At 38.6% G+C, this 14,231-nt stretch overlaps 2 protein-coding genes across 2 annotated transcripts in view; both read right to left on the bottom strand.

Moving 5' to 3' along the window:
* The window catches only part of LOC124368357, a 53,336-nt gene that overhangs the window by 25,938 nt on the left and 13,167 nt on the right, over positions 1 to 14,231 (bottom strand). The window lies entirely within an intron of this gene.
* LOC124368358 lies at positions 4,249 to 9,324 on the bottom strand. Its single transcript, XM_046825640.1, has 2 exons — positions 9,171 to 9,324; positions 4,249 to 8,563 (listed from the first exon to the last, which is right to left on the bottom strand). Exon 2 carries the CDS (start codon positions 8,557 to 8,559, stop codon positions 7,447 to 7,449), a length of 1,113 nt encoding a protein of 370 aa, XP_046681596.1. The 5' UTR covers positions 8,560 to 8,563; positions 9,171 to 9,324; the 3' UTR covers positions 4,249 to 7,446.

Here is a 14,231-nt window from a genome sequence, read left to right as displayed (position 1 = left end):
TTGTGTCTCTTGGGAGCCAAAGTGTTACAGACTGTTATAACACATTCACTCCCAGAGCGTACAAGTGCTGACTCCTCTGAGCAGACCATGACTATGTGTTGTGTCTCTTGGGAGCTAAAGTGTTACAGACTGTTATAACACATTCACTCCCAGAGCGTACAAGTGCTGACTCCTCTGAGCAGACCATGACTATGTGTTGTGTCTCTTGGGAGCCAAAGTGTTACAGACTGTTATAACACATTCACTCCCAGAGCGTACAAGTGCTGACTCCTCTGAGCAGACCATGACTATGTGTTGTGTCTCTTGGGAGCTAAAGTGTTACAGACTGTTATAACACATTCACTCCCAGAGCGTACAAGTGCTGACTCCTCTGAGCAGACAATGACTATGTGTTGTGTCTCTTGGGAGCTAAAGTGTTACAGACTGTTATAACACATTCACTCCCAGAGCGTACAAGTGCTGACTCCTCTGAGCAGACCATGACTATGTGTTGTGTCTCTTGGGAGCTAAAGTGTTACAGACTGTTATAACACATTCACTCCCAGAGCGTACAAGTGCTGACTCCTCTGAGCAGACCATGACTATGTGTTGTGTCTCTTGGGAGCTAAAGTGTTACAGACTGTTATAACACATTCACTCCCAGAGCGTACAAGTGCTGACTCCTCTGAGCAGACCATGACTATGTGTTGTGTCTCTTGGGAGCTAAAGTGTTACAGACTGTTATAACACATTCACTCCCAGAGCGTACAAGTGCTGACTCCTCTGAGCAGACCATGACTATGTGTTGTGTCTCTTGGGAGCTAAAGTGTTACAGACTGTTATAACACATTCACTCCCAGAGCGTACAAGTGCTGACTCCTCTGAGCAGACCATGACTATGTGTTGTGTCTCTTGGGAGCTAAAGTGTTACAGACTGTTATAACACATTCACTCCCAGAGCGTACAAGTGCTGACTCCTCTGAGCAGACCATGACTATGTGTTGTGTCTCTTGGGAGCTAAAGTGTTACAGACTGTTATAACACATTCACTCCCAGAGCGTACAAGTGCTGACTCCTCTGAGCAGACCATGACTATGTGTTGTGTCTCTTGGGAGCCAAAGTGTTACAGACTGTTATAACACATTCACTCCCAGAGCGTACAAGTGCTGACTCCTCTGAGCAGACCATGACTATGTGTTGTGTCTCTTGGGAGCCAAAGTGTTACAGACTGTTATAACACATTCACTCCCAGAGCGTACAAGTGCTGACTCCTCTGAGCAGACCATGACTATGTGTTGTGTCTCTTGGGAGCTAAAGTGTTACAGCCTGTTATAACACATTCACTCCCAGAGCGTACAAGTGCTGACTCCTCTGAGCAGACCAATGACTATGTGTTGTGTCTCTTGGGAGCCAAAGTGTTACAGCCTGTTATAACACATTCACTCCCAGAGCGTACAAGTGCTGACTCCTCTGAGCAGACCATGACTATGTGTTGTGTCTCTTGGGAGCCAAAGTGTTACAGACCTGTTATAACACATTCACTCCCAGAGCGTACAAGTGCTGACTCCTCTGAGCAGACCAATGACTATGTGTTGTGTCTCTTGGGAGCCAAAGTGTTACAGACTGTTATAACACATTCACTCCCAGAGCGTACAAGTGCTGACTCCTCTGAGCAGACCATGACTATGTGTTGTGTCTCTTGGGAGCCAAAGTGTTACAGACTGTTATAACACATTCACTCCCAGAGCGTACAAGTGCTGACTCCTCTGAGCAGACCATGACTATGTGTTGTGTCTCTTGGGAGCCAAAGTGTTACAGACTGTTATAACACATTCACTCCCAGAGCGTACAAGTGCTGACTCCTCTGAGCAGACCATGACTATGTGTTGTGTCTCTTGGGAGCCAAAGTGTTACAGACTGTTATAACACATTCACTCCCAGAGCGTACAAGTGCTGACTCCTCTGAGCAGACCATGACTATGTGTTGTGTCTCTTGGGAGCTAAAGTGTTACAGACTGTTATAACACATTCACTCCCAGAGCGTACAAGTGCTGACTCCTCTGAGCAGACCATGACTATGTGTTGTGTCTCTTGGGAGCCAAAGTGTTACAGACTGTTATAACACATTCACTCCCAGAGCGTACAAGTGCTGACTCCTCTGAGCAGACCTTGACTATGTGTTGTGTCTCTTGGGAGCCAAAGTGTTACAGACTGTTTATAACACATTCACTCCCAGAGCGTACAAGTGCTGACTCCTCTGAGCAGACCATGACTATGTGTTGTGTCTCTTGGGAGCCAAAGTGTTACAGCCTGTTATAACACATTCACTCCCAGAGCGTACAAGTGCTGACTCCTCTGAGCAGACCATGACTATGTGTTGTGTCTCTTGGGAGCCAAAAGTGTTACAGACTGTTATAACACATTCACTCCCAGAGCGTACAAGTGCTGACTCCTCTGAGCAGACCATGACTATGTGTTGTGTCTCTTGGGAGCCAAAGTGTTACAGACTGTTATAACACATTCACTCCCAGAGCGTACAAGTGCTGACTCCTCTGAGCAGACCTTGACTATGTGTTGTGTCTCTTGGGAGCCAAAGTGTTACAGACTGTTATAACACATTCACTTCCAGAGCGTACAAGTGCTGACTCCTCTGAGCAGACCATGACTATGTGTTGTGTCTCTTGGGAGCCAAAGTGTTACAGACTGTTATAACACATTCACTCCCAGAGCGTACAAGTGCTGACTCTTCTGAGCAGACCATGACTATGTGTTGTGTCTCTTGGGAGCCACAGTGTTACAGACTGTTATAACACATTCACTCCCAGAGCGTACAAGTGCTGACTCCTCTGAGCAGACCATGACTATGTGTTGTGTCTCTTGGGAGCCAAAGTGTTACAGACTGTTATAACACATTCACTCCCAGAGCGTACAAGTGCTGACTCCTCTGAGCAGACCTTGACTATGTGTTGTGTCTCTTGGGAGCCAAAGTGTTACAGAGTGTTATAAAGCACATCTTTGTTGTTTTTGACTGAAGTCGGCCTTTTAGACAAACTCTGCTATAGCACCCGTGATACTTTAGACCGAAATAAACTACAATGGCCACAGGTATATACTTTTTGGCCGAAATAGGCTTCCCACACCTGCGTACATGGTTATCTTAATCTTCCATTTGCAATATTTTAGAATAGATCTTCATTGAAAACTGGTGTGCTAAATTTTATCACGAAAAATTAATAATTAGACGGACAATACAACAAAACAGTATCCTAAAATTTAATTATAGCCTTCAACAACAAGATTGGGGGTTTCTTGTTAGGATATCTCGAAAAATACATAGCCTTATCAAGACTTTAATTTTGGTCCAGGCAAGGGAAGTCAACCAACAATGTTGTACCACTCTTAATGGAGTTAATTGTTAAAGAATTGGGAAACCACTTGCAACACTGGCATCTTTCTAGATCTATCGAAAGCCTTTGATTGTCTAAATCATCAGGCTTTCCATCATTTTTCAGAATCATGGTATTTTGGAGTGCCACAAATTGGGATAGAATTATATCTAGCCAATACAATTTAACAAGATGAAATTTATGCTTTTGTGTCCCTCTGAGATCGAATCTTCGTCTCATGTTTTTTTATGGTATGTAAATAATTGAACGTCTTCGTTAACAGTTGGAAATTTAATCCACTATACATATGATACGACTCTTTACTTTAGCGAACTGAAAACTTTTGTAGACTTAAATCCATGTGAAAAATTTTTTATTCGATATCAATTCAAAAACTACCATACGGAAATCTAATTTCATAAAATTTTCTGCTTGTCATTTTCCTGTTCAGCATACTAACATGAATTTTATGATTGATGAAACCATAATTGACGAGATTAATTGTAAAAATTTCTCTAGAATTTGTACTGATAAACAATGACATTTTAACAAACACGCCAATAGCTTTTGTTCAAAAGTGTCATCTGGCAGAGTTGCATTGAGAAATGTAAGTAAATACTGCACAACATCCGTATTAAAATTGGCCTATTGTGGTGTATATTCTCACTTATCATGCGGTATTTCTGTTTGGGGAGGTTGCAATGTAATAATGAAACTCTTGTAATAAAGAGTTTCAGAGATGGTTGATCTTATAAAAAATGCACTTAAAGAATTAGAACTTTTGACCTTTCCTTGCGTGTAATTTTAGAAACAATATTGCATTCAAATTTAAATATATATCATTTGAGGGATTGGATTACCACGATAATAACGTACGTTATAATTACATAATGAAATAATGATTTATTTCCAATTATTTTTTACATAGTTTTGTACATACATAAATCATCTGGAAATTTCCTGGCCACTTTTGCTAGTATTGTGGCCAGGTGAAAAAAAAAAACAAAATTGTAATTTTAATAGAATTTTAAATTGAAAATTATGAGTCTAGCATTAACATTATAGCTGAAAAAATGTCGTTTTCTGCAGCATCTGATAAAATTCTAAACTAAAAGAACAAATAGACTTAATTTTTTTTCTAAGCTTAAAGACAAACAGTTGTTATGACTATATAATAATACAATTTAAATATTATTACTAACAATGTATGCTTACCTAACAATATAACTATAAAATTTGTCACATTAACAAACTTAATATACATTTATAGAAAACACACTTTAAGGAAAAAACGTACTATCTTATAATACTTTAACTAAGAATACTATTTAAAAAACTTGTGTCATTCAAAGACAATAGCCAATCAAACACTTTTTTTGGAAAATTTATATAAATTGCCACTGGATTTAATGCTATTGGATAACTGATTATAATATTTTGGTCCCAAGTACTGAAATGAATGCCGAAAAAATGACTTGTTTACTTTTGGCAATTTAAAGTTAATTTGGTGGCTAAATCTTGTAACATAATGCAAATTTTCCAAACCAAGATTTCCGCTTCTAATAAAAAATATCCTTAGCACTTTATAAATGAAAATATGCTGAACAGGTAATATACGCAAATTTTGAAACAAAGGAAAAGAACTATCCCTTTTTGACCCCTTTAAAATTATTCGCAAAAAGTAATTTTGAGTTATTCTAAGTTTTTCAATTAAAAATTTAAAGGTACCACCCCCAACACACAATTCCATACTGCAATCTTGAATGAATTAATGCAAAGTAAATTGTTCTGAGTAGCGAAGTACTACAAACATTTCTCAAGAAATAAAACTTCCTTATAGCTTGTCTTATTTTTTTGTGTAGAACATCAATGTGTGCTTCAAAAGTAAACTTCTCATCTAAAACAATACCTAAATACTTTATTTGTTTTACTTTCTCCAAAGGTTCACAGAGACAATTTTGAAAATTGCATAATTTTGAGTGAAATATTATAGGAAATGGAATTTCAAAACCTGAAAAATGAAAATTCAAATATTTGGATTTATTTGTGTTGACTTGCATACGATTTTCGAGACACCACTCTCTTAACAATCGAAGATCTTGATTAATCGAAAGCCCAATCATGGCTTCGTTTTGTTGAGAATAAAAAAGGGCAATGTCGTCAGCAAAAGCACTAATGCTGCCTTCAAAATTTAAGTTTAACAAGTCGTTTATAAAAATTAGAAATAAAGTTGCCGAGATAACCGATCCTTGCGGTACTCCGGCCTTAACAACCTTTGAAGTACTGAAAATTTTGCCGATTTCAACACGTTGTCTTCTACCAATAAGGAAAGATTTAAACCAACACAAGGGAATCCCTCTTACTCCTGCAGCCTCCAACTTGGATAGGAGAATGCCGTGATCAACCAAATCAAAAGCCTTTTTAAAATCAATAAAAAGACCTGATGTCTTAAGTTTATTATTGAAACTACTGTAAATCTTTTCTGAAACTGCTATGAGAGCATCCTCTGTAGATTTACCTTTTGTAAAACCAAATTGACAAGGGTTATAAAAATTTGTAGTCTGCAAAAATTTTTGAAGTCTTACTACCATAATCTTTTCAATTAATTTTGAGAAAACTGAAAGCAAACTAATGGGTCTCAGATTGTCAGTTTTAATTGAACTACTATTTTTAAAAATTGGAATAACAGAGCTTAATTTTAGATTTTCAGGAAATATTCCCTTACTAAAGCTAAGATTAATTAAATGTGTCAAAATTGCTGCTAATTCAGGGATCGTAAACTTCAGTAGTTGCACGGTAATATTGTCAAAACCAGAAGAGTTTTTATTTTTCATGCCTATAACAATGCTTATAACTTCTTCTTCCGTAGAAGGAGTTAAAAAGAAAGAGCGTGGGCAAGCGTACAATGGAGGTAGGTTCGTCGCCTGGACTTGACCCGGGCGGTCGGACTGTACAGAGACATTCCCATACTCGGTAACACAGACTAAATTTATTTAAAAAAAAAAACTTAAATAGGTCTTTTATTAAACATCTAGAATATATTAAATTAAAAACAAGGGACAAATCATTCAAAAGGAACCTACATTTTGTTTGTCCTGGGTAGTAACTGTCTCGTTTAAAATTTGTTATTACAATATCGGCATTGATGACACAACTTATAATGTTGTTACATATCAATAACATGTTTTTTATTGTTATTGTTTCAAAATCTCATAGAGTCCTATTATTCATTATATTATGAGTGAGTTAACTGAAAACTAAGAACTTCGAATTTAAGATTTCTACACGCTGGCCTAAAATAGTTTTTTTGTTACTCGTATCGTTTATTATAAAATAAAATTTTAAATAAGTTTAAGGTCTTTCACGGTAGTTATAAATCCGTGTCACTCTCAGACTTGAGGGCCCCACAACACTGCTCTTTGAACTTTAAAACTAAAATGGATCAGAAGATATTCCATTGTCAGTGTAACACCTAACCCAGGAGTGCTTACAATGACTTTTAAAAGAAACATGTCTACGGTGTATCTGTTTTTCTTTCTTCCCGGATAGCTGCTAATTTAAAATAAATGAAGGTGGCTCTAATCTTTTCCAAATCCTATATAAGTATTTAAAATATGAAGTTAATAAAGTTGTAATAGACATTTAGATTGATTAGGCAACGAAAGCAATTCAGTTATGAACAAATGTATTTAATTAAATACTGTGTTACAATCCAATAGTTCTGCCATTGATAACAGTATCCTTTAGAGTACCTTTAGAGCATTACATCAGTGCATTAAATTTATCAGTCGCATTTATGAGTTTATTAATAAATGTATATATTACTAAATTCATCGTAATTTGGTTTATTTTTGGAGAATTTATATCGCAATTTTATAAATTTGTATGTATTTGTTAGCGATAACAAGGTATTGATAAAGCAAACTTTACAGTTTAAGCAAACAATAAACCTTAACTGAACAGACATATTGATCTTTGCTTTGTACACTGTTATGATTCAATAAAGGCGAGGTACTGCCTCACGTAGTGTGGGAGGCGAGAGTTGAAGTCCTCTCCTTGCAGCACGTGAAGAATGGCGGGATTAGCTTTCCCAGATACAAAGTCGTCCGCTACCAGTCCATTGAAGGGTAGGTCGTGAGTTAACTGACTGAAGACTATGAGTGACACGGAAAAGATGAGGGTACCGATAAACCAAGGAATCGATGATTTCAAATCTTCCTTCAACTGTTGTTCCGTAAACCGCTCGGATCGCCCGAGCTCCTCTAGAGTGCGGTTCAGGACCTCCAGGTAGTGGCTGTACAGTTCCTTCTGTCGATATTCCCTCACGTCGTATTGGGCATTGCCGTACAGGAAAGTACACCAAGTCCATTACGGGGAGAGAATATCGAGACGCTTGAAAGTCTATAAATCTTACTTCCACCGGTTCTTTTGCTTCATTATATTTAAAAAATAAATTGTTCAACCACAAGTCTCCGTGATTCAGTACATTCAAGCGCCCCGGTTGAGGCTTTACATTCTCCACTAAAGTATCCCAAATGTTTTCAATTCTGCTGAGGAAAACGTCTGCGTACTCTTTGTGACCCTGTTTCTCTAAGGACACCCCGAGGGTCCTGTTCCCCAACTCTATCCACTGTCGCATGACTCCACCTTCCGGGAAGAACACTTCTGTGGCCACAAAGTCGATCACTTCTTTGTTCTCGGCGTGTATAGCTACGGAGCTTGCGTGATATTTGGCCAAAGTAGCCCAGACTAACTTACAGTGTTCCAAGTCCAACTGTTTGGATCTATCCGCCAAGCGATATTCCTTTCCCAGATCTTCCATTACGATCACTTTATCGACAGTGCTGTGGAACGACTCAGCGGCGAAGGCACACTTAACTTTTGACATCATTTTCGGGAGCAGAACTTTATAACACAAATGCTCTTTTTCACAACTGATGGGACCCAACAAAATATTTATCAACCCGGTCGAGTCAGGGACTTTCACGACAAGATATTTTGACTGTTCCTGTGTAGAGCCTTCCCGCCTATAATTTACATGGACCCTGTAGATATCGCTCGAGTAACCGTCAATAGTTGTGGGTGGAGCGATTTTAAAACTGACGATCGACACCTTTGGCTGATTGCTTTGTTCTCCCTGAAGAGAGGCTGCCAAGAACTTTTCATCTAACCAGGAGGGGATTCCATCGCCCATATTCCTGCAACAACACAACTTTGATAAGACACAAAGAGCAGATGTCACTCGAGCAACCGCCTGTAGTTTGGGTGGAGCGATTTTAAAACTGACGATTGACACCTTTGGCTGATTGCTTTGTTCTCCCTGAAGAGAGGCTGCCAAGAACTTTTCATCTAGCAATGAGTAATTTCTAGCAGTCCTGCAACATGACAGGAATGAGTAATACTACTGCCAAACGGGAAACTTAAAAATTGATTCTAACTGACGCCACTAGTGTGGAGTGAGTTAGAAAGGAATATTCTTTACTAAACCAAAACTTGCCCGTCTCACTGACTAGTATGCAGTCTCACTGGTAAAATCAATTGAAGAATTCTTTGTCTAAGCAGCAGAGATGTCTCTAGACGTGGTTCTCCATCACACTTGACCTGATTTATATTTTACAGTATTATCAGTAATTGTCAGTGAGATAGACAATTATCTTCTTGGCTCAGGGTATTATTTTACACTACCACAAAATAGAAGCCTTTCCTTATACTCAACAAAACTCATATTCTATACGCAGCGATAATGCATGCTATGTTGCAATATCGGTGTTTAAACCAAATCTGTTTACCTTTAAATATACATACCGCGTTCATGTAGATTCGTACGGTTTTGTCTGAGACATATTTAACTGAGGAAATGTATTAGTCGTATGTTACGCGTATTTAGTTTGTTTACTTTTCTATGTTACTTCATTTCACTATAATAGTTGACACATACGGTACATGTATTATATGTCACATGTTTAAATAATAGTTTTTGTTAGTGAAGATACCGGAAATGTTATTTTCCAACAAAGGCGTTTGAGAACAAATCAAAATATTTTATTTGAACTGGCGGCAGTAGAGAAAGATCTTAATACGATTGTATTATTAATATTTGTATTTAGTTACAAATAATAAAAACTTTAAAAAATAATTAACGCAAAAACATAAATTATTAATAAATATTATTGGTATCTTTGCCAATAGGTATAATCGTGTTTTACATTTTACGAACTAAATTTATTTCTTCACGAATAATAGCTACCAAAGATCAGTAATAACATATGAGGTGTTCAAAAATTAGCAGCACTACAGTATATACAGAGTTTTCATAAAAGGGTGTCACTAAACTTTTGGGCGGATAAGTACTTATGATTCCAAACGACAAATGTCCTATAAACATAGATCAAGAAATGTGTCGTTTAGCCGCTAGCCGCCATTTAAAAAAATCTCAAGAACTAGTAAAGCTACAGATATAAAATTTGGCACATGGGCTGAAATACATAATAGAAGAATTTTTAAAGACTATTTAATTAGGTTTAATATTAACATATGTACAAGCAGGAAGTAACAAACACGTCATCATTGGCCGTTTCTTGCCCTTTACTTGTTTAAACGTACATTTAAAATGGTAATACTCGCTTATATGTTCACGGATTTCCTTGAGAGGTACCGCTGGAATTGTAATAAAAATTGCAAAACAGTTGATATACGCAATTTCGTATATATTAAATTACATAACACAGTTCTTTTAAAATTGTTCTATACATCTCAACCTTGATGGTAAATTTGGTATCTGTAGCTTCACTATTTCTAAAAAATACAAAATGGCGGCTGGCAGCTATACGATACACTCCTCGAGCTATGTTTACAGTACATTTTTGTTTCAAATAATGTGAACACAAAAAGCCATGTTTTATGTGATAGCCATGAAAGTTTTGTGACACCCTTTGTGAACACTCTGTACATACATTTGTCAATCATTACATATAAAGGAATAAGACCTACCCTTCTTCGTATATAGGCTACAAAGTGTACGAATACACAATTTTAAACCCTTATCAAATTGTCATCACATATGGGAGACAACCAAGGAGTTAGAAGATTATCTTAAACGAGGGCATAGGCAGAGATGTACATCAAATTAAAGGTATTTTTGAGTAGGACACAGTTCCAAAATCTTATTTCTATTTACAATAAATGATTCGTTTATATACTATAATAATTAGTTTAAAGTCTTTTTAATATAAGGATAGTCGGTATTTAACAGCCCCGGAATAACTAAATAATATTGTTATGATTCTACTTATAAAGGCTAAACTTTGCACTTGAATAACGGGCATGACAACTTTTGTCACCATCAGAGACTTTTTACCTCGTCAGGAGGGCGGCCCTAGAGGACTCACAGAAAACTTAAATTTAAAGATAAATCAAAATGCATATAATTTCAAAGCTCTTGACGAGGCGATAAGTATGTAACAAAAGATGTAACTTGGACAAACCTGAAAGAAAGGCAGCTAACTAGAATTCTTGAGTCAAAAATGATACTGAAAAGGCATACTAAAATCAGTATATCAGAGGGGCGGCTGGGAGCTTACATACAGCTTTCAGTTGAGGGATACAGTGTTATCAGAGGGGCGGCTGGGAGCTTACATACAGCTTTCAGTTGAGGGATACAGTGTTATCAGAGGGGCGGCCGGGAGCTTACATACAGCTTTCAGTTGAGGGATACAGTGTTATCAGAGGGGCGGCCGGGAGCTTACATACAGCTTTCAGTTGAGGGATACAGTGTTATCAGAGGGGCGGCTGGGAGCTTACATACAGCTTTCAGTTGAGGGATACAGTGTTATCAGAGGGGCGGCCGGGAGCTTACATACAGCTTTCAGTTGAGGGATACAGTGTTATCAGAGGGGCGGCCGGGAGCTTACATACAGCTTTCAGTTGAGGGATACAGTGTTATCAGAGGGGCGGCTGGGAGCTTACATACAGCTTTCAGTTGAGGGATACAGTGTTATCAGAGGGGCGGCCGGGAGCTTACATACAGCTTTCAGTTGAGGGATACAGTGTTATCAGAGGGGCGGCCGGGAGCTTACATACAGCTTTCAGTTGAGGGATACAGTGTTATCAGAGGGGCGGCCGGGAGCTTACATACAGCTTTCAGTTGAGGGATACAGTGTTATCAGAGGGGCGGCCGGGAGCTTACATACAGCTTTCAGTTGAGGGATACAGTGTTATCAGAGGGGCGGCCGGGAGCTTACATACAGCTTTCAGTTGAGGGATACAGTGTTATCAGAGGGGCGGCCGGGAGCTTACATACAGCTTTCAGTTGAGGGATACAGTGTTATCAGAGGGGCGGCCGGGAGCTTACATACAGCTTTCAGTTGAGGGATACAGTGTTATCAGAGGGGCGGCCGGGAGCTTACATACAGCTTTCAGTTGAGGGATACAGTGTTATCAGAGGGGCGGCCGGGAGCTTACATACAGCTTTCAGTTGAGGGATACAGTGTTATCAGAGGGGCGGCCGGGAGCTTACATACAGCTTTCAGTTGAGGGATACAGTGTTATCAGAGGGGCGGCCGGGAGCTTACATACAGCTTTCAGTTGAGGGATACAGTGTTATCAGAGGGGCGGCCGGGAGCTTACATACAGCTTTCAGTTGAGGGATACAGTGTTATCAGAGGGGCGGCCGGGAGCTTACATACAGCTTTCAGTTGAGGGATACAGTGTTATCAGAGGGGCGGCCGGGAGCTTACATACAGCTTTCAGTTGAGGGATACAGTGTTATCAGAGGGGCGGCCGGGAGCTTACATACAGCTTTCAGTTGAGGGATACAGTGTTATCAGAGGGGCGGCCGGGAGCTTACATACAGCTTTCAGTTGAGGGATACAGTGTTATCAGAGGGGCGGCCGGGAGCTTACATACAGCTTTCAGTTGAGGGATACAGTGTTATCAGAGGGGCGGCCGGGAGCTTACATACAGCTTTCAGTTGAGGGATACAGTGTTATCAGAGGGGCGGCCGGGAGCTTACATACAGCTTTCAGTTGAGGGATACAGTGTTATCAGAGGGGCGGCCGGGAGCTTACATACAGCTTTCAGTTGAGGGATACAGTGTTCTACAGCTATGTGTACTTGGAAAACAGTAATTCTTGTGATTTAATAAGTTTCACAAAATATATTTATTTATTTATTAAAAATAAAGAAGAAATACGTTTTAGGAACTGGAACAATCCAAATATTGCTCACAAGGACATTTATTGTTGTAAATCTTATGTAGTGATACGAGTATTTATATTAATTACATTTATAAAAATTCAATTAATTTATATTATTATTATTTTATACATATATTTATATGTGGGTAAACATTATAAGTGATATTAAATAATAATAATAATAATACGTGTTGTTAGTTGTTTACCCAAATATTTGTACATGTTGGTAAGAATTAAAATAAGTGTTATCAAATAATAGTAATATGTGTTATTACTAGTTAACCCACATATTTATTAATGTGGCTTGTTTTACCCACTCTGTAACAATTATACTTACAGAGAATAGTCAAATCCAATCTTTCAATGTTAAATAGTACTCTCAAAAGAATCTAAAGAATTCCAAAACTAATACAAAGATTTTTAAGAATTCTTACTTATATGTATCCACTTTATGATGCAAAGAGGAAATAGGGCCTCGAGCAGAAAATGTTATCTCGAGCCAGTTTGCCAAGAGTTTAGTCATCAGTTGCAGTCGTTATCAGTCAGCTGATGCGGAAGGTTGAGGTCGCTTTGATAAGATCTGCAGTGCAGTTTTACCCACATGTGCAGCAGCCCACATGTGTGCTAATCCTTCGCTATTACTCAACGAATTAATGAACCCAAACAATTCAAATCTCGATTAAGACACTTTTTGTTGTCAAAGGCATTTTACTCCGTTGATGAGTTTACGATGGGCCGCTGGGATGAAAATTAATATTTTATTATTATTATTCTATTTATCCTTTTCTGATATCCAAAACATGCAAAATACAATATATTGTTAGGTTCACACATGAGTATGTGGAATTAACTGTTCCTATGATAAGATAGGTTTTAGTTTATAGATATTTAAATCAAAATGTTGAAATGACGCTTGCAATGCAATTTTGTTAATTGTTTTACTGCAATAAAGAATTATTATTATTATTATTACTCAACGAGTTGCAAAACGACTGCAATACGAGTATTTTCTAATATTTCAATTTTTTTCTCTTCTACCCTATACGGGCTTTGGTTTTCTGCGAATTGTTAATTGTTGTTGCTATCACAAGTAAACATGGTGTCCAATAATTGTGGTTCGGACGTGTCTTGTGCAGATGAAGTGGCAAAGTGTCCGCACTCTGAACTAATATATCACGCTGGTTGGTGACGTGAACTGCTGTATTCTGGGCTGAGTTAGGTTCGGACGTGTCTTGTGCAGATGAAGTGGCAAAGTGTCCGCACTCTGAACTAATATATCACGCTGGTTGGTGACGTGAACTGCTGTATTCTGGGCTGAGTTAGGTTCGGACGTGTCTTGTGCAGATGAAGTGGCAAAGTGTCCGCACTCTGAACTAATATATCACGCTGGTTGGTGACGTGAACTGCTGTATTCTGGGCTGAGTTAGGTTCGGACGTGTCTTGTGCAGATGAAGTGGCAAAGTGTCCGCACTCTGAACTAATATATCACGCTGGTTGGTGACGTGAACTGCTGTATTCTGGGCTGAGTTAGGTTCGGACGTGTCTTGTGCAGATGAAGTGGCAAAGTGTCCGCACTCTGAACTAATATATCACGCTGGTTGGTGACGTGAACTGCTGTATTCTGGGCTGAGTTAGGTTGGGCCGGGTTGGAATCGTATTAAGTTGTGCTGGG

Source organism: Homalodisca vitripennis, chromosome 8 (genome assembly GCF_021130785.1).
Source record: "Homalodisca vitripennis isolate AUS2020 chromosome 8, UT_GWSS_2.1, whole genome shotgun sequence".
Lineage (NCBI taxonomy): Eukaryota > Metazoa > Arthropoda > Insecta > Hemiptera > Cicadellidae > Homalodisca > Homalodisca vitripennis.
This window is presented reverse-complemented; position numbering and strand designations above follow the sequence as displayed.

Bases quoted from the DNA above. Each gene is read 5' to 3' on its own strand.
- LOC124368358 (XM_046825640.1), bottom strand. From the start codon at position 8,559: ATGGGCGATGGAATCCCCTCCTGGTTAGATGAAAAGTTCTTGGCAGCC.